The 19,710-nt window shown below is 38.6% G+C and overlaps 1 protein-coding gene across 1 annotated transcript in view; it reads left to right on the top strand.

Moving 5' to 3' along the window:
• The first annotated feature begins 6,648 nt into the window (after positions 1 to 6,648).
• The window catches only part of nmnat2 (nicotinamide nucleotide adenylyltransferase 2), a 22,701-nt gene continuing 9,639 nt past the window's right edge, over positions 6,649 to 19,710 (top strand). Inside the window, exon 1 of the mRNA XM_061243696.1 lies at positions 6,649 to 6,850. Within this exon, the coding sequence (XP_061099680.1) occupies positions 6,763 to 6,850 (88 nt within the window). The 5' untranslated portion in view covers positions 6,649 to 6,762. The remainder of the gene's footprint in view (positions 6,851 to 19,710) is intronic.

Raw genomic sequence — 19,710 nt, 5'->3', positions numbered from 1 at the left:
GCAAAGGTCCTACCCAGCCCAAGAAAGGTGAACATAATATAGTGTCACAGAGTGTATATTAAAACTATTTTTTTTTTAAATAGAAGAATCATAAGTTGAAAAGAATCAATACCAATTTTGACCATTTTAGTGTGGAAATTGTTTACAGCTTTAAACGTTCAAAAATGCTGCCTGACGAGCTCCCTTCACTGTCAACGGCTCAGTCGATGTCTGGTTTGAGTTTCCGAAAGATTGGGAATTCTTGTCACATGCCACTTGGTCTCACCATGAACTAAAGATCAAGAACTACATCTGGTACATGATGCAAGAATAATTTATAACAAAGACAATAACAATAAAAATAAACCTAATCTCACCTTACATGCTGATTAAATTTATCTTGAATTGCTCAGTTGTCAGTGTGATTAAATGAGGGCCACAATAGGCCTATTAATATAAAGGAATCTGTTGCATGTTTGCTGTTTGGGATTCACTTGTGGCAAGAACATTTACTGTATATATTCAATGCATTTTTAATTTTGTATTAATTAATTTGACATGAATAGCTGAAGCCAACTACTATATATTTAACATGGTTGATGGTACCTTGCAGCAACCTAATTTGCACAACACATGAGTTCAGTGGTTCCCACATACAGTGAGCTCCATTCGTTTTGGGATAAATATCTTTTTTTCCTGATTTGGCTATGTATTGCGAAAATTTTGAGTTGTAATCAAACATTTCACATGTTAAAGTGCACATTTTCTGGATTTTGTTAAAGAGTGTTCTACATTTCAGTTTCACCATGTAGAAATTACAGCACTTTTTATACATATTCCCCCCATTTCAGGGCAGCATTATGTTTGGATAAGTCTGTTATTGGTGTTTGTCAATATGAGGATGAGAATTGTGGTACTGTAATGAAAGTCAAGGAAGCCCTTATGAGGCTGAGAAACAAGAAAAAAAATAGTCCAAGATATAGGCCAGACAAAAGGCTTACCAAAACAAACTACTTGGAACGTCATTAAGAAGAAAGAGGGCACAGGGAAGCACAGTAATTGCAAAGGGACTGGTAGGCCACGGAAGACTTCTGCAGTTGATGACCATAATCACCATAATGAATCACCATAATAAAGAAAAAAAACCCAAACACCTATCCAACTGATCAGAAACTGGAGTGTCAGTGATTACTGTCCACATAAGCCTTCATGACTACAGAGGCAACATGAAAGATGAAAACATACAGTTAGTTGCAAAAACAAGACGCCCATCCGGAAATGTAATATATATGGCCATATGCAGACGAGTGACACATTACAAACCTGCTATAAATGAGTGGAGGAACAAATGCAAATGCCTCCATACTGGTTAATTGCATGAAACAATTATGAATTTTGCATCCTATCATGTTCTGTGGCATGTACAAAAAATATTTTTTTAATTGATTTTGGATCAAGATGGCAAGAGGAATTGATTTAAGTGACTTTGAAAGAGGGTTCATTATTGGGGCACGGCGGCGGGACCTTCAGTAACAAAGACTGCTCAACTGGCTTGTGTTTCAAACAGTGACTAAAGTGAAATCTGTATTTATTATATCTATGGGAAAGACATAAGGGTCAGAAATTGTGATTGAAAGAAAATTTGATGAGTGTGATTCTCGTGCATTAGTGCGATATGTAAGGAAGGATAGAAGAACAACCCTTCCTCAGGTGACTGAGAATGTCAATGCAGGATGTGATCAGACTGTGTTAGTAAGAACAGACCACTAACAAATACACAGAAAGGGATATTGTTGTAGGGCTCATTAAAATGACAGTGCACATCAAGAGTTCAATAGGGTTGCAAAGGGAAAGAATTTTCCAGCTAACTTTAGGTAATTTGGCAAAATTTTCAGCAATTTTCCTGGAATTCTGGGCATTTTCATTCTTAAAACACCATACGAATTGAATCTGACAAGGATTGTTCAGATTCCCCAGAGAAGATTAAGCTGACTGTGGTTGAGATAAATCTCTTTTTTTGCTGAAATGCATTTGAAAAATAAAATGTACAAATGAATGCGTTCACAAGATCAAGATCATGATTTTCTTAACAATTCTTTTAACCCATGGTTTTCTCCCTAACAATGAGCTTTATTTATCAATATTTTCATAAATCCATGTGTAAATTTACATGCGATTGAAAACAAACGAACAAATTCTGACGGATTTATAAAACATGTGTATACACAGTTTTTTTTTCATATTAGCATATGTCTGTTGATAAATATCAAGTAATTGTACATGAAAAGTGCATTTACAGAACGTTTAGCATAACAATATCAGAAAATTAATTGGAATTCCTTTGCAGGCTATTTTAAGAGATAGCCAGAAAAAAGATTGAAGTGCTGTTAATGGAAAGGCAAAAACATATTTTATTCCGTAGTGTAAGCAGTGGATTATCAGAGCTAGGGAAGATTAAAGCCTCGTAAGATATATGTAGCTGTTGTAACTTCTGTATCAAGTTCCACACACTATGCAACAGGTAAAATGGAAATGGTATGATTTTAAATGGGAAGCAAAAAAGGAAACTCAATTGACTTATTAATTCAAATACTTTTGCTATTCTTTTTAAAATCGAAATAAAATATGAATGACTGGAATAGTACAAAACAAGAATAGTACAAAACAGGCTTTACGTTTTTCTTTTCTTTTTTTATTTGTTCAGCTCACATTTCAGAAATGAGGCCCATTGTGCGCAAAGCACTTTCTGACTTAGGTCAAAATGCCCAAAAAAATAAATAAAAATAAAAATAATTACATCCAAAAGAAAAATATTGTGAACAGTATAAGTTCCCAAAATTTCCTAAAAAACCACCATAGTGGTTTTTAGACTGGTCTACAGAGATGTGGGGGAAAAAAGTGATATGGCCAGATGAGTCATCCTTCACCATTTTCTCGACAAGTGGGCAAGTGAATGTGTGGCATACACCAAGAGAATGGTACAGGCCTGAGTGCCTTACCCATACAATGAGGCGATCCAGTTGCTCTGTTATGCTGTGGAGGAATTTTTCAGGCATGGTTTGGGTCCACTTAGGTGGAAGGGTCATTGCAAATCAATCAAGTTATCACCTTTACCCTGATGATGATATATTTCTATTGTGATGGCAGTGGTCTCTTCCAGGATGACAATGTCACCATCCACAGGCCACAAGGGGTCACTAAGTGGTTTGATGAGCATGAAAATCACATGAATCATATGATATGGCCTTCTCAGTCACCAGATCTCAACCCAATTGAACACCTATGGGAGATTTTGAGCCAATGTGTTAGACACCGCTCTCCATCAAGATCATAAAAACACCAGATGAGGAAATATCTTTTGGAAGAATGGTGTTCTATCCCGCCAGTTTAGTTCTATAGACTTGTAAAATCTATGCCAAGGCCTATTGAAGCTGTTCTGGTGCCTTGTGGTAGCTAAACACCTTACTAGGACATTTATGTTCCACCCATCTGCATGCCCCTATATAGAGGGAAAGTACCCAAAAGAGCCTGCAGAGTTCTGGATAAAGTTATATTGGAGAGATGAGACAAAGATTGACTTGTGTTAGAGTCGAGGCAAGAGCAAATTGTGGAGGCCCAAAGGAAGTGTCCTAGATCCAAAGCACAAAAGAAACTATCAAAAGCTCAGAATCAAGACTAGATAGGGTGGCCTGTAGCATAGTGGTTAAGGTAAATGATTGGGACACACAAGGTCGGTGGTTCTAATCCTGTGTGGTGTAGCCACAATAAGATCCGCACAGCTGTTGGGCGCTTGAGCAAGGCCCTTAACCCTGCATTGCTCCTGGGGAGGATTGTCTCCTGCTTAGTCTAATCAACTGTATGTCGCTTTGGCGTCTGCCAAATGCCAATAATGTAGTAATGTAGATTCTGGAAGCTTTCTTTTATCTGTACCAAGTAAGCGATTAAACACACTAATCCAAAACACCTGTGAAGCCAAATATTGTCCCAAATATTATGGCACCCTAAAATGAGGGAACTATGTATAAAAAGTGTTACATGGTCAATGTAACACTTGAATAAAAACACTCTTAAATAAATGGTGAAATTAGTGTTTATCCCATACCTGTCCCAATATATTACATTATTACATTAATAGCAGTTGGCAGACTCTCTTATCAAGAGCGACGTACAGTTGATTAGACCTTGCATGTCCCAGTCATGTACCTTAACCACTATGCTACAGGCCGCCCATGTCCAATCATGTTACTGGCCAGACCAATCAAACATTTTTAGTTTTTTTATTAACATGTTTTTCAATTTTTTAGCCAGACATTGTACTTTGAAAGTACAGTGAAGTACAGTGATCTTTCTTTCTGAATCATTTTTTTAAATTGTTGCATAATTAATTGATATACGTTATGATACAAGTTATGATGCATGTACATGTCAGTGTTTTTCCACAGCATAGACTGCAGTTTTGATTTTCGTTTCTGTTTAGTTTTTGTTGCATTTTATCTGTTTGGGTAGGGTGTTTGTTGTTCTCAGGCACAATGTTTTTGTATTGTTGTTACTTGTTGTTGTTTTCTTGGGTAATTGTTTCATGTTGCTTTGTTACACAGGGTCTTTTCTCTCAAGCGCAGTTTTTAATGTCATACGGTATAGCAAAGAGGTCTCAGGCACAGTTTTCTCGCATTATGTATCATAGGGGATTTCTCTGGTGCATTGGTGATGTTAAAACATTGCTTCTCATATGCTTGAGTCAATTTTTAAGCTTCATCTGGAGACAGTGGCAAGAGAAGGAATTCAGTAGTCCAGTTATATTAGAGGTCAGGGCTTCAAGGTTATGTTCCATCCTCCCTTTATTCTCCACTCTATTAGTTAAATGAGTATGGCCTACATTCTATTCAGGGATATTGGTGGAGTTCATATCTGCTCCCCGTGTGGCCTGTCCCACCTTGATTCCAACATTGCTTGGTTTTGTTTTGTGTTGTCCTTTTTATTCTCAAACCAAAACAGTAATAGAAGTATACATTGTTACATGTCATTGCTGATATTGCCAAGTATGCAATATACGAGGTTAACAATGTTATGCAACTGCATGGGTAATTGTAATTGTACAACTCTTGGTCTGTTTAACCTCATTTCAGTTATAAAATAGGAACTTAAAATTACTGAGAGAAAGGGGAAATCCAGTTGTAGGGACAGTTCAGACATAATCTTGCATATCCACTTAAGCAATTCATTTTTTCCCCTTTGAGACGTCCACTTTTTTTTTTTTACATTATCTTAGAATGATAAAGTGTGGATCAATTTTGAATATAGCTAATGAGGGAAGAAATTAACACTATCAAGCAAAACTGAAGTTTTACTCTTTCAGCTAACAACACTGAAAATCTATGTTAGCTACTAAGTTTAAGATGTGCTGATCGGTTTCATAGCTCTGATCAATCAATCTAATTATATTTGAAATATCATTTGACAATTGCAGTTTCACAAAGTGCTAGAAAGAAAGGAAACTCCTCAGAGAAAACCTCAGAAGGTTTTTAAACCACATTTCCAGTTATTTTGGGTTCTTCCTGTACATTTAAGGGCCACAGTTCTCAGCTATTAATGCAGGATGGCTGATGATGGCTGAATGCTATCCGTGGTTACCGTGGTAACATCTTGATAGCCAAGGTATCACACCTAGACCGTGAATCTTACTGCTTTTATGGCCTACATGGTGAAACAGACTAGGTAATTCTCATACTCTAGGTAATTACTCATTACCCTTGAAAACAAAGTGAGCAGTGTATAACTGCATAGTCATTGTGGCCTTATTACGATTTAACTGGTTATCAAAATCTCTGTAGCAGTGATCCCAAACCTTTCCTTTGGTACCCCCAGCCAGATCCAGGTATCTTCCACTTCAACCACACCTGATACAACTGATCAACCCTTAAGATGGAACATATCGAATACCTAGATCTGGCTGGGAGTATAAGCAGGACTTTAGGATACACTGGTGTATAGCATTCATAATTGTGACATACTTGCTTTATGGACAAACTCGCCAGTATGTTTGGCCATCTGGGCTGTTATACAGGTTTTCGTAAGTACTAAATAATAAAATTACTGTTATTACTCTTATGCATACGTTTAAGGGGAAATGAATTATGGAGGTACAAAAACTTCAAGACCAATGCACAAATAAAACATGCACATTCATCATGGCACATACATACATACATACATACATACATACATACATTAAACACACGTTCGTGTAGGCCACACTCACAACAAGTGCAAACATCCAATTGAGACAGCCTGTAGCACAGGTACATGACTATGACCCGGAAAGTTGGTGGCTCAAGCCCTGGTGTACAGTAGCCACTACAAGATCCACACAGCTGTTTAGGCCCTTGTGAAAGGCTCTTAACCCCACATAGCTTCCACTGCTTCTAAATAACTAGGATGGGTAAACGCACAGGACGAATTACCCCACGGGGTTCAATGAAGTATATAATCTTCTTAATGGTAATGGACTGAACAAAACAGTGAACAACTTTTATTCAAATATTCGGGGAAAGGGGAACCGGAAAACAAAACAAGGTTTTATATGACAAAAACATGGTAGGCAGAACCGAGTTCCTTGCACCTTTAAGATTGAAGCTGGGAAATAAGAGTGACGTACTGCGTCTAGGAAGAGAGACGGGAGTGCAGCAGCAAGAGCGGACCTCGCCTCTCGCTGCGGTCGTAGAGGGAACAAAACAAAGCAGATAAACCAGTGCTTGGAGAAGGAAAGAACAAAAATACAGCTGTATGATGACTGAGACTACTAAAACGCACGTTATTCTGCTATCATGCGGCAGTTTCAACCCCATCACCAAGGGACATATTCATATGTTCGGTAAGCCTTTCCATCCTCCTCCTTATGCAAAGATTTTTCGTTGTACAGATGTTGGCTGCAATCCATACAGCGCCGAGAGGAAAATGTTATGATTGTCTTGGTCAGGTCAATACAACTATAATTTGGGGAAATATATTTGTATTTCTTTGCCATGGTGAGAACGAAATTTATTTGATTCTGTCGCTTAAAGACTGAAGACCTTGACTTGCGTATCGCTGTCCATATTTTGTGGTGCTGAAAAGGGCGACGGTTTCGCTATTAGGTAGATAACCCTCTATGTTGAAATCAGTTCACTGTGGTAGCCTAAGTGTAATGATGCGAGTTCTTCCACGTCTGTAGAATCGGCCGTTTCCACATTACGACTGAGCGTGTAACAATATCAAAGTGAACTTATGAAACTACAACCATTACGTTTACAGTAGGCAGTATTAAATATTTCTTCTTGTTATTTTTTTAAATGTATAACTGTTATAGCCTGTATGTTGGCTGTGTTAGTGCTGCTAACCAAACGAAATATAGGCTAGTATGAATAATTGTATGTAAGTCACGTAGCCTATTCCATTTGTTTATGGGACATTCATAGGCTATGAAAACATGATCGCGTTTAAGGTCTACGCAAATTTGTAGGAGTGGAGCAATATGATTTGGTACTGTATGTGGCTGACCACATTTTGGGCATGTAGTGTCAGCTTGTACTGCGTCACTCGGCGTGAATTAGACTCTAACTCCACCATTAAGCTACGAAGTGAAATGAACGAAAATGCCATTTAGCCATATCTTTTGAGTCGGTATACTGAATTGTATTTAGTTATTGGGCTCAGTAGACAATACATCCATAACGTAATTACATAAATGTCTTATCAAATTATTTTGATTCTGTGTGTAATATGTATTTATTTTGTATGTATTGTTTATTTGCTTGCTTGTTTCGTTGGTAGATCATCCATTGATTGTATGGCTATGGTTGAATATGGTTAACGTACGACGTAGCCTAGTTAATATTTCGTCGCTATCTATCTTTCTCTTATTAAATGTTAAAATACGATCAATTCGGAAATAAAGTTTTCCATGATTTACTGACTTGATATTTAATCAATAGACTCAGTTTGTTATCTGACTGGATAAATATTTAATGAAAAATAAACTGATAAAAAAGACATTTATATTGTTAATTGACGTTAAAATGCAGGTAAATGATTGATGTTCATAATATCAGCAGACAGACAGATTGGGGATACATCTATTTTAGGCCAAGGAAGGTCACCTTTATGTTATTAGACTTATTAGACTTTCAGACAGTTATAGCTTCCTTCTTTCGTTGTGTTGGCACCTGCCTCTCATGAGAGAGAGACAGAGAGAGAGAGAGAGAGAGAGAGAGAGAGAGAGAGAGAGAGAGAGAGAGAGAGAGAGAGAGAGAGAGAGAGATGCATATATCCTTTCTTGTGCAGTGCAGTATCACAAGTTCTACTTCCTGCACACTATTAATTACTTTGTGTTCCATGGTTAACATATAGTTCTACTCACTTACCAAAACTTAATGTGACTGCAGTAACACAGAAAAAGCTTAAATCTTAGGAGACCATTCAGTGTGTTTCTTAAATTCAAAATGGTATCGAAACTGGGATTGAGTCACAGTGGTGTATTCAATCATTATTTGTGTTGGTGAACACAAACATGATATATGGTGGCACTCAATTCAGGGTAAACATCTTGTTGAATTTCAGAAATACAATTACATTTTGGTTGGGCTCATAACGATACCTGTGTACAAATCGAAACTGGCTCAACACCTACACATAGAAAATAGGTTTATTTTGCTTTGAGACAAAATTGAGTTTTCACTGGATCTGTGAATGTTGACATTCTCAGCTGAAACATTGTCCTGTGTGTACTTAATTGTATTGTGCTGTCAACAGATTTTTTTGCTGTTTTGTTTCTTTGTTTGTTTGACAGTGGTTTACATCCCCCCCAGTATGCAGTGCAGTATATTGGACTTATTTGTGAGGTTTGACAGTAGTGTTTGAAGTAAGGAATACTCAAAACACAAATAGTGTTGATCAAACTGAAAACAACAATATATAGTAGCATATTAATGTTTGCTGAGCTTTGCCATTATTTGGTTAGGTTCATTACATGATACCATCTGTATTTTGAATTTTTTTTGCTTGCTTTATGCTCTGAAACATTGGTATTGTCTAATGGTTAGATAGCCATGAGAAGTTTCATAATCTGTTCATCAACATTTAGGCCATTTAAACCATGCAAAGATTATGGTTTACTGGTAATGTGTGTACATATTCAATGAAACTGCAATATGTGCTGGCAAGTCATGGAATTAAAGAAGGGATGTGTTTCCCACAAATACAAATTTCCATGAATTTCATTTACCAACAAAATTTATTTTAGTTGAGAAGTTAGGCCTAAGATGTACTCATGAAAGTAAGTGAAGTGAATTTCAGGATAATGTGGTGTGGACATTAAGATTGATTAAATCACATAACAGTTGTTCATTTAATCAGAAATTGATCTTACATTCAGTACTATGTTAGGCTGTGTGTAAAATGTAAAATGTGACTAACAAAAAATTTGTATGCATGCCTGGATGATTTTGAATGTTCAGAAATCAGGATTTAGTGCTTGTAGAAACTCTGTTTGAGTAGGTCTGGATGTGCCTTCTGTCTTCTTGCCTTCTGATCCTTGTGGAGCAAGTATAAAAGGTTTTCAGTGACATTGTAATCTGAGTAAAATTACTGTCAGTAAGTGGATTAGTTTTATAAAATCTGAAATCCTTATTTTCATTCAGCGCTCACAATGTGACAGGGCCTGGTTGGAGGGATTTAAACCATTATTCAATCTAGCAACACAAATACGCACTGTCTGTGTTATTCTGTTGTGACTCTTGCTGTGTTCATGTTTACTGTAAAAGATAGCTCACTGTCAGATAATCTATAGTTACTGTGCATTGCTGATATAAGTAGGTATCTAGCTTTTGATTGTCCTGGATGACTAACTTGATCACAACCAAGAAGTCATCTGGGACAACATACTTCACTCATACATCTATAAACATAATTAAATTGTTACATAAGCAGTCAACTGCATATTAAGATCATATCAAGTTATTATAATCAAAGCATTATTAAACAAAAGAGAGTTTAACCTAGTGCTTTCTTTATGCATGTATTGTTTCCTCTATCCTTCTATTCTATAGCAAAAATAGATCATGTTGATGGATTTATTTCTGACACTGTTCTCCAGGGCAGCTGGCACTGCAAAAACAAGCAAAACAGAAGCCAGAACAGAGCTGCCAGTGTTACAGTCGGCGGGCAATAAGGCACTAGACAGTGCTGAAATACAAACATAACAACATTTATTCATTATTCCTAAGAGCAACATAATGTCATTGTGTCATACCAACTGTATATAGCCTAAGAAAATATCTACAAAAGCAGTATTACCTTAATTCCCAGTGTTTCCATGGCACCAGGCAATGAGTAATTTCATCTTGCATCATGCTGGCATACATGTTCTTCCCATTTTCCAGGGGTTTTATACAGGTTATTAATGCATTTTCCATGGGTTTTATATGGGATATTAATGCATTTTCCAGGGACTACACAGCGTATTGATGTCACCTGTGTGCCTGCTTGTTTCTCATCCTTATGGATGAGGATGAACACACTCATTAAAGATAGTGTTTGAGTCATACGCTGGTTTTTACATGCTATATTCAGATATACGTAGGTAGGGATATTCATATAGTAATGGAAATGGAAGCAATATCCTTCCATTACCGTGCATCCACTACAATTCTTAAAATAATTCAATAAAAGCAAAAAAATCATCAGGAATTACAAAACAAATACCAGATGTAAGATCTATTTAAGAGTCTAAGAGTCTATTTTCCAGTTCAGATTCCATGACTGTTTTATACAGTAGTATATGTTCTATGACCCCAGGCAATTAGCATGGTCTTTTCCTCAGGACATATTCTCAATAAGAAGGAATAGGCCTTCTGTAGTATTTATTATTAACACGGTTAAAGACAGTTTGTGTTTCAATAAACAAGCCATCATCATACAGTTCTAGCATGGTTATTTGACTATAACACTATATTAATCTATAAAGATAGTCTATTATACAGTCAATCTGTCATATGATGACATGATGTCATAAAGCAAGGACGAGGAGCTAAGGGACTTAAGAAGAGGGGAGTTGCTTTTGCTACAGACATACATTAGGTGGAGAGTGGACTCCATTTCCAGACTTAAACACACCTGGCAGACGGGTTCAATTCTGAAGAGCCCTCTTGACAGATAGATAGATACCATGTGGCTAGGTGCACATCCTGACTTACAGATGTTGGATAGCCTTCCATTGCATGCCTCTAGTGCTTCACCATCTGCCTGCTTGAGAAATGTATACCCAGAGCTGGATAGACCCACCTGTGTTCAGGGAAGGAAACTGCTGACCCAGGAAACAGCTGACAGTTGGATTAACAAATCATGGGAGGGCAGAAGGCATTTCAAGGTGGAAAATAAACAGTGTTCCTCCTTTATCCCTCAACATTTTCCATTGCCAGTGGGTAGAAAAGCTATTGTTTCAGCTTGAAATGAGTCTTTCCAAGCAAATGTGTTCAAATTTGTTGAGTGAATATTACATACCTCCGAATGAAAGGCTCAAACAAACCTCATATGACAGAGCTGTGTTATATTCATGGCCAATGAGCTAGCAAGCAAGGCGACTAGCAAGATAGCTAGGTCAGCTAGCTGGCTAGATAGCACTGTAAGCTAGCTATCTAGATAGCCCAATTCCCCCATTCAAGAAACACATTTGACTGTCTCCAGTCTACTTTACTATTAATTGCTTTACGGTCTGTGATTTTGTTGTTGCAGCACCCGTTGACTGAATACAACTGGGCACATTCCATCAGATTGCAATGTGCTGTGGCAAAAACAGTCATTCATTCTGTGGTTGGAAAGTGGCTTGACACACACATACTGCTTGACATAGGAAATTACATTACCTGACTTATTTAGCTGGCGCTTTTGACCAACAGTCTTACAGTTGACTTACAGTTCATTAGGCCAATCCCTCCTGGTGTAATGTGGGGTTAAGGACCTTGCTCAGGGGCCCAACAACTGCACCAACCAACCTTCTGGGTCCCAGGCAAGCACCTTTGCCACTAAGCTATAGGCTGCCCCCCATATACACTATTTTGAGTAATAAACCCAGACACAGTGCCCTGACATAGACTCTATATTGAGTAATAAACCCAGACACAGTACTATATTGAGTAATAAACCCAGACACAGTGCCCTGATATAGGCACTACAGTATATTGAGTAATAAACCCAGAGACTAACATAGATATTATAATGAACAGTAAATCCATACATAGACCTAATACAAATAGATAATCCCAGAGACTAATTTTACATGCATACACTCTTAGACTTATTTTTTAGACTTAATGGTCTTCTGCTGCTGTAGCCTATCCATTAAAGAGGTTTGACGCATCAAACCCTGGATGTTGCACAGTACTGTGGCATGCTATTTTGAGTAAGCTATTTTGACAAATGTAATAATATTTTTTTAAGTTTCTTAATACAGACAAACCACCCTCAATGATAATGAAATTTACAGCTGCAAACAATGAAGAAAACGTTTAATAAACAAAATGTGCAAATGTGTCAGGGATCTCGAATGTGTGTAAAGCTGACTCCCTGAATCCACGGCTATCTGTTGTATGTGAGGAATCTTTTTTTCATAGACTTTAAAAGAGATGAAAAGATGATTTTATCCCTGCCCAATGATCTCCGTAAAGTGATTGGCCTGTGGGACTACTTACGGATGACTGGTTGGACTACAGGTCAGAATAGCAGGCTAACTCCTCAGAGCACTGGAGGTAGCAATTACCACTGCTGAGCTACAGAGATGCAGAAGAGGGATTATCAATGTCTCATGGCATGCAATAAAATACCTTCTTCCCAGTGACAAACATGGCAGTATTTTTACAATTTTATATTCTCTGCCTGTGTGTCCACTGAGAATGATGGCAAAGTAACACACCCTAGAGTCAGATTGTATCTTCTGTGATCAGCAAAATGACAAAACTATCAGTCACTTTTTGACGGCATAAACACTCAGTTAGTCCATTGTTTATTGCTCCTTGTCTCCAAGCTATGTTCGTAGTGTATCACTAATCAGTGTCACTTAGTGTATTCTTACCTGCCTGTATTAGTGCTTATCTCAAAATTAGTGTATTCCTGCTGGCATCACTAATCACACAACTATGGTACATTACATTACATTATTGGCATTTGGCAATAGACAATCCTCCCCTGGAGCAATAGCAATGCAGGGTCTTAACCAAGGGCTCAAGGGCCCAACGGCTGTGCGGATCTTATTGTGGCTACACCGGGATTAGAACCACTGACCTTGAGTGTCCCATTCATTTACCTTAACCACTACGCTACAGGCCACCCGAACGTATCACTAATCGCACAATTTGTGTATTCCTGTCTATATTAGGACTGATCACACAATTAGTATAATCCTGACTGCCCATATCAGTACTTATCATGCCATTAGTGTATTCCTACCAGCCTGTATTCGTACACTATTCATATATCCCTGTCAGTTTCACTAATCACACAATTAGTGTCTTCCTGCCTACCTGTATTACTACTTTTCACCTAATTAGTGTATTCCTACCTGTATCATTAATCACAAAATTAGTGTATTCCTATTTGTAACTGTACTTCACCACATAATTAGTGTATTACTTCCATCCGCATCAGTACTTATCTCACAATTTGTGCATTCCTTCCTGTATCACTAGTCACACAATTTGTGTATTCCTGCCTGCCAGTATTAGTGTTTCCCTGACTCTTTTTATTTAATCACCACTCAGTTCTGTAGATGTAAAAGCATAGGTAAGTTCATAATAAGCAATAAAAAATAATTGGAGGCTGGGATCTTCCATTTGAATGTTTTTCAGGGTGGATTGCTTAGTAATGGCCACAAGGACAGAGTGCAGGCAGCAGCAGTTAAAATAGTCACCAGCTTGTTGTGGGTCAGCAAATCACAGAAGTGTAATTTGGCTACAGGGCTCAGTACACAGGTGCAGTTGGGTGACACAGTGGTGACTCAAAATGGTGATTCCAAATTGGAAGAAAATGAGGGGGGAGGGGGGTTATAATCTAGAGTGCGCTACAATCTACTGTTCACAGTCATTTCCCCAGTTAAGTGCTGCTTTCATCACAGGAGGATGATATGACTGTGTGCCATAATTGTAGAAAGCACTGAGGGATGTCCCAGCTGGCATTGCCTGTTGTACTTGTAGAAACTTGCCCTCATTCTGCAGTGGGGTCTCATGTTTGATGACACAGTCTGTTGAAACAGAATGGTGGACTAAGATACAGTATTTTCACATACAGACATGGATGGCATTATTCATTATACCAGTTTGACCTACAAATAAATAAGGGAACAACTAACACCTCCATATGCATTGATGATAACTAGATTGGTGGCAAAATGAATGCATGGATACACTGTAAAATTAAAGTATTAGATCAACTTATAAAGAGTTTATATGAGTCTACAGTGGCAAGAGTGGACTCATATAAACTCTGTTTGAGCTGATTCAGCACTGGATATTTTACTGAGTAAGACTATTGCTTTACATGTCAGATGGTTCTTACATGGGTAAGATAATTTCACAGATAAGATGGTCATATCACAGGTAAGATGAAGGTTGCATAGTTAATATGTAGTTTTGCTCACTGGATCACAGAGATGGTCTGTAGTTTTATAAGCCTTGTTGTGGATTACTGTGAGGTGATTGGAATTTAAAAAGGATTTTAAACGATTTTGTGAATCACAGAACCTTAAAAACACCTCAGTAAACAACAGTAACCATTGTAATGGTGCCAAAACAGGCATAATGTGTTCCATTGAGTCGGCCCCTTGCAGTGGAATAATTGCCTCTTGCAGACTTAGCAGCCTCATTGTGTTTCTGTAGACCTTCCCTCCATAGACTGTCATGGATATGCATATCTGAAATGTTGAATTTCTGTCCCATTTTATGTATTTTTATCCTCCAGCAGGTTTCTGTGATCCAGCTCATTTGAGCTTACGTGTCACAGCTGCCCTGACATTAATGCATCAATACCTCCGGAGTCTATACAGCACATAGCACTTTCGGCTGTTATTTTGGCTGTTACATTGTTATTGAGAAAAGGCCCATTACATTAGAGTTTCTCAAAAATGATCATAAACAGTGATGTCTACAGTTTGGATGATAGTTGGGGAAGTGTAGGTTTGTTGCAGGAATGGGCAGTTGCTGGGAGAACTGTAATGCTGTTTTATTGGCTACCACATTGGACAATCTATTTCGCCTCATTTTTGTGGTATAAGAAATAATCTACTAGCACACACAAGTACTGTTGACAACAAACATTTTAGGTTATACATGCATACATACCTTTTTGTCCTGAATTTTATATTGATGTTATGTGAACCACATTGCATCCTATGAATACATTGTGGTAAATAAATAAAGATTGATTTGCTGTAAAAAGATTGTCTCAAACCACACAAGATGCTGCTGTCTATGCTCTGCAATACAGCAGCATTTATTTCCACTCACCCATACTGGGAGATCATGTCAAGATTTTGCTTGATTTTAATTAATTAGAGGGAGAGAGACCCTGACTGAGAGCACTAGTGTGCAGGGAGTTACATGCAATCTAATCACAAGCACAGTGCACATTTTCATTTGTGCTGTGTTCAACCTCTGACCACTTCCTGCTCAACAGGGGGGGGTACAGAAATGTGGAGGAGAAAGAAAAAGCTATCACAAACAAATAATTACCACTGAGCCACACAGGCCAACTGAACCACAAGAAGGCCAGGACACAGTTTATTCGTACATGAAAAACAATGAAAACATCAGCTCCTTATTCAATTCAATATGTTGTATTGTTGTCCTTTGAAGAGGTAGACCTGTGTCTGCTAATCTTTTTTGCGGCTCTCTTGCAGTGCTATGGATTCTTCTGAGCATTTCTCAGCAGGTCTCAGGTCATTCTGAAATTTCTCTTCCAGACCGTACCTTGACTTCAACTGTTCCATTTATCTTCCATTTTCTAATAATGTTTCTGACAGTGGAAATAGGAAGTTTGAAACATTGCAAGAGTTTTTTGTAGCCTTTTCTTTCTTGGTAGAAATGAACCATCTTCATTCTGACAGCCTTGGACAACTGTTTAGAAGAACCCATGGTTGTTAACACCAGATAGAACAACAACTGCAGTTGGATAATTTAGAAGGCATGAGTTACTTCAGAATAAAAATTTAAGCCCTGGAATTATACTCACTTGACTCATTGAAGCCCTTACGAGTAAATCACCTTGGTTTGGGCCTTGGTAATCATCCTTTTAAAAAGAAAGAGAGAATAATCCAAAAGGTTTCCCAAGCTTTTGCACAGTGCCCCTTTCCTTTTTTCATCATTTATAAACACTAAAAAATGAAAATAAAAAGCAATCTTGCTTTCAAATTTGGTATCATGTTTACCATTTACAGTTCAGGTTTGCTTTAGATCTTGTACAGATTCATTATAACCAGGGGGGCCCCAGTGCAACTCTGGTAAGCTCAAGCTCTTATAGTATTTGCTTACTATGTGAGATGCACTTTTGTAAGTCACTTGGGCTAAAAGTGTCTGCTGAGTGATTAAATTATAATGAGGAAACTAAACTACATTGGCTTGAGTCATAATCAAGCATAATTACCATTCCATGCTCCAATGGTCCTTCCAAATTATTAGCTGTCCTTATATAATGGTCTTCTGTGGTTCAAATAATATTGATTTTCCGCATCACTTATTTATTATCATTCATTTCTATATTGCATTAACACAACTCTTTTCATGTTGTCTCTCTGACACTACTTTTTATGCCTATGTATATTTATTGATGCAGGCATTTTGTCTGCGGTTTATAATTTTGCCTCTGTGTTTGCTCTATGTTTGCCCATTACCTCACCATTAAATATTTTTTTATTTTATTTTTTTCAAGATATTTATTTCAGATTTTTCCCTTTTTCTCCCAATTTGGTAGCCAGTTGAACCCTATCTAATCCAATTAGTGTTAACTGGAGGATACATCGCTCACACCCCGTCCCTGGGCGGACTGAAGGGACCTGGCGATCGTAGAACAACACACCTTCTTAAAGCCATCTCGTCTCATACTCGTGACTGTGATTCCGAGGCACCCGGGGTGCTGTTGTGCGCGGCAATCCACTAACCCTGCCAAGTCCCTCCCTCTGGAGCAGCGGGCCAATTGTGCCGCTCCACAAGAGCCGGCCAAACTTCGCTTTTGGCAGGACCGGGAATCGAACCCCGGTCCTTGGTGTGCAACTGCAACAAACTGCAACCGCAAGTCTGCTGCATCTTTGCCTGTTGCGCCACCACGGCTCCAAAATAAAGATTTTTAAACAAGACTACAGCGGCTGCAAAGTAGAAGAGTGACTAGACCTCTGTTGTGTGAGCCCATAATGCTCCACAGTGTTTGCACAGAAAGGTCAGACCAGTCCCAACGGTGTAGTAGTTTTTTTGGTTGTTGTGAATGTGGGGCGGCGTCCCGTTGATGCTGATGGTGGGGGTGTAAATGTGATTTTTTGGAGGGAGGGCAGAGGTGCGATTATGATCCCGAAAGGATGGGAACTGGGTGCAATTTAGGAGGGAGGATGGAGGTGTGGTTGTGATTTTGTGGGACACCTCTGACTCGCGTCGGTGTCACGGCCAGCCCGACTGCAGTGGCTGTCATGCACGTGTCACCTTCACTCGCAAACTGCGGTTTCCGAGAATCGTCAAGTGGGTGCTCAGCTTGACTCATGGTGACATTGCAGCATGCGAGCACCTCTGCAATCCGGCCATGACCAGGTCCCGGGTCTAGAGGGGGCTGAGGGGTAAGGAGCCCTTTGACAAATGAAACCCGCTGCCAGAGAGCACGCCCTTAAGCTGTGCGGTGTTACCTTACATTAGCCAGTGGCACGCAGTAATGTGACTCAGGAGCACCGTAAACATTCGAGTGCGTCTTCTTCAGCATCTCCACCAGGCTCCGTCCTGAAGAGAACAGGCTGTTCTGCTGAGAGAGAAGGAAGGAGGGCGGGAGAGAGAGAGAGCTGCATTCGCCTTTCTTCCACTCCTCCGAGATCTTCAATGTCCAGCCACCCTCCCAACACTCCCCCTTCTCACCCCCTCTCCCCAAACTCTCTCACCCCTTCTCTCCACACTCCTCTTTCAGTCTATCCTTCTTACTCAACCCTGACTAAACTGTGGCATGTTATTGTGCTCAGTTTTATGTGATGATACATGTCCTTTTTCGTCGATAGAAGTACCTGCCTATCATATGAATGTGTAAATAAGAGACACATTAATCTCCAGGTCCTGGTTGCAGTATAAACAACCATTTCATTTTATTGCTTGCAATAGGAGAAAGGGGATTTCACTTTTATGCATAGTGCTTTCCTAGCAATATATAAATAAATCCATTAAAAAAGAACAGACAGCAGGACCTTTCACAACTCAACAATCTACAGATTTATAGCACAATTGATCCTGATGAGCTGAATTTTATTCAGGCCATGATCACATTTTTATTATTTTTGTGGAAGTCCCAGTGTTGCTGCTACAACTATAAATTCGTAAGTGTACCCAAAATTGGGACTGGGGTATAGTGACACTTTAACTAATCTGTAGTGACTCTGAAAATAATATTTGCTTAGAATTTGAGAGGGAATATGTACTCTTTCCACTCAGAAATATGATGAATAATCTCACCGGTAGTTGGTGGTCCACTCACCTTTTAATTCCTCAATGCAAACCTAGAAGCAAGGACAGTATTCTACCAAGAAGGGTTTAGGGTTTTTTCTAATGAGTTGAAAAAAACACTTAAATGAACGTGATTGCATTGAGTGTCAAGCCAGAGCTCTTTGGAGTGAGCATGATACAGCCAGAGGAGTTGCACCTTCATAATTGTTGATAGTCATCTGCATCCTTTCCCTCCATCTTCATACATGTTTAAAGAATGTTGAATGTTTTCAAAATGTCTGCCGTTGCTCTTGTAGAGACGGTATCGAATTCAGATGGTGAAAGTCTTGATAGAGAGACACATTACTGACCAACGTCTGCCATTAATTGAGGGACATCAGAAAGATGTCTGGAGGGTTTCTTATTGTTCTTTGCAGTGTAGGATATAATCTGGCCCCAGAGATAAGGTTTCAGTGACTCCCAAAGAATAGACATAGTTATTTCTGGAGTGTGATTAATTGGCAGGAAAAAATCTATTTCAGATGGGAGGAAGTTATCAAATTTTTAGTCTGGATGCAGTGTGGGGGGATGGGGGAGGGGGGTTAGTTTGAATTTGCACATCTCCAGTAAAGCTGTACTATTGGGGCTGAATCCAAGAAGACTACAGTGATAATCCCTAATAATCCCTAGTCATCAGTGACAGCGCTGTATTCTTAGTATAAAGTCAATTCTTGAGTCAATTAGGGAGTGACTGGACAATATTCTTACAATTGCTATTTTTTATTCAGGTTAATGATATCTCATTAACACCAGCAATTGGCGATGATATTCAAAATCACCGAGAGGTGCAAAAGACAGAGTGCTGCCTGTCATCTTGTGGGTTGTGTAAACTCAACAGGTCAGAGATATTACAGATTGTATACAATTAGTGAACATGATAACAGGGCTTAATAGCTGATAAGGCAAAGGTTAGATCCAAATTTCACTCAGTTTATATATTGCCTTATATCAATATTGGTGATTTGAAGATTTCATTTTGAGACTGTAG

Source organism: Conger conger, chromosome 5 (assembly GCF_963514075.1).
Source record: "Conger conger chromosome 5, fConCon1.1, whole genome shotgun sequence".
Taxonomy (NCBI): Eukaryota; Metazoa; Chordata; class Actinopteri; order Anguilliformes; family Congridae; genus Conger; species Conger conger.
Note: the sequence above shows the minus strand (reverse complement) of the source record. Positions and strands in the feature narration are given on the sequence as shown.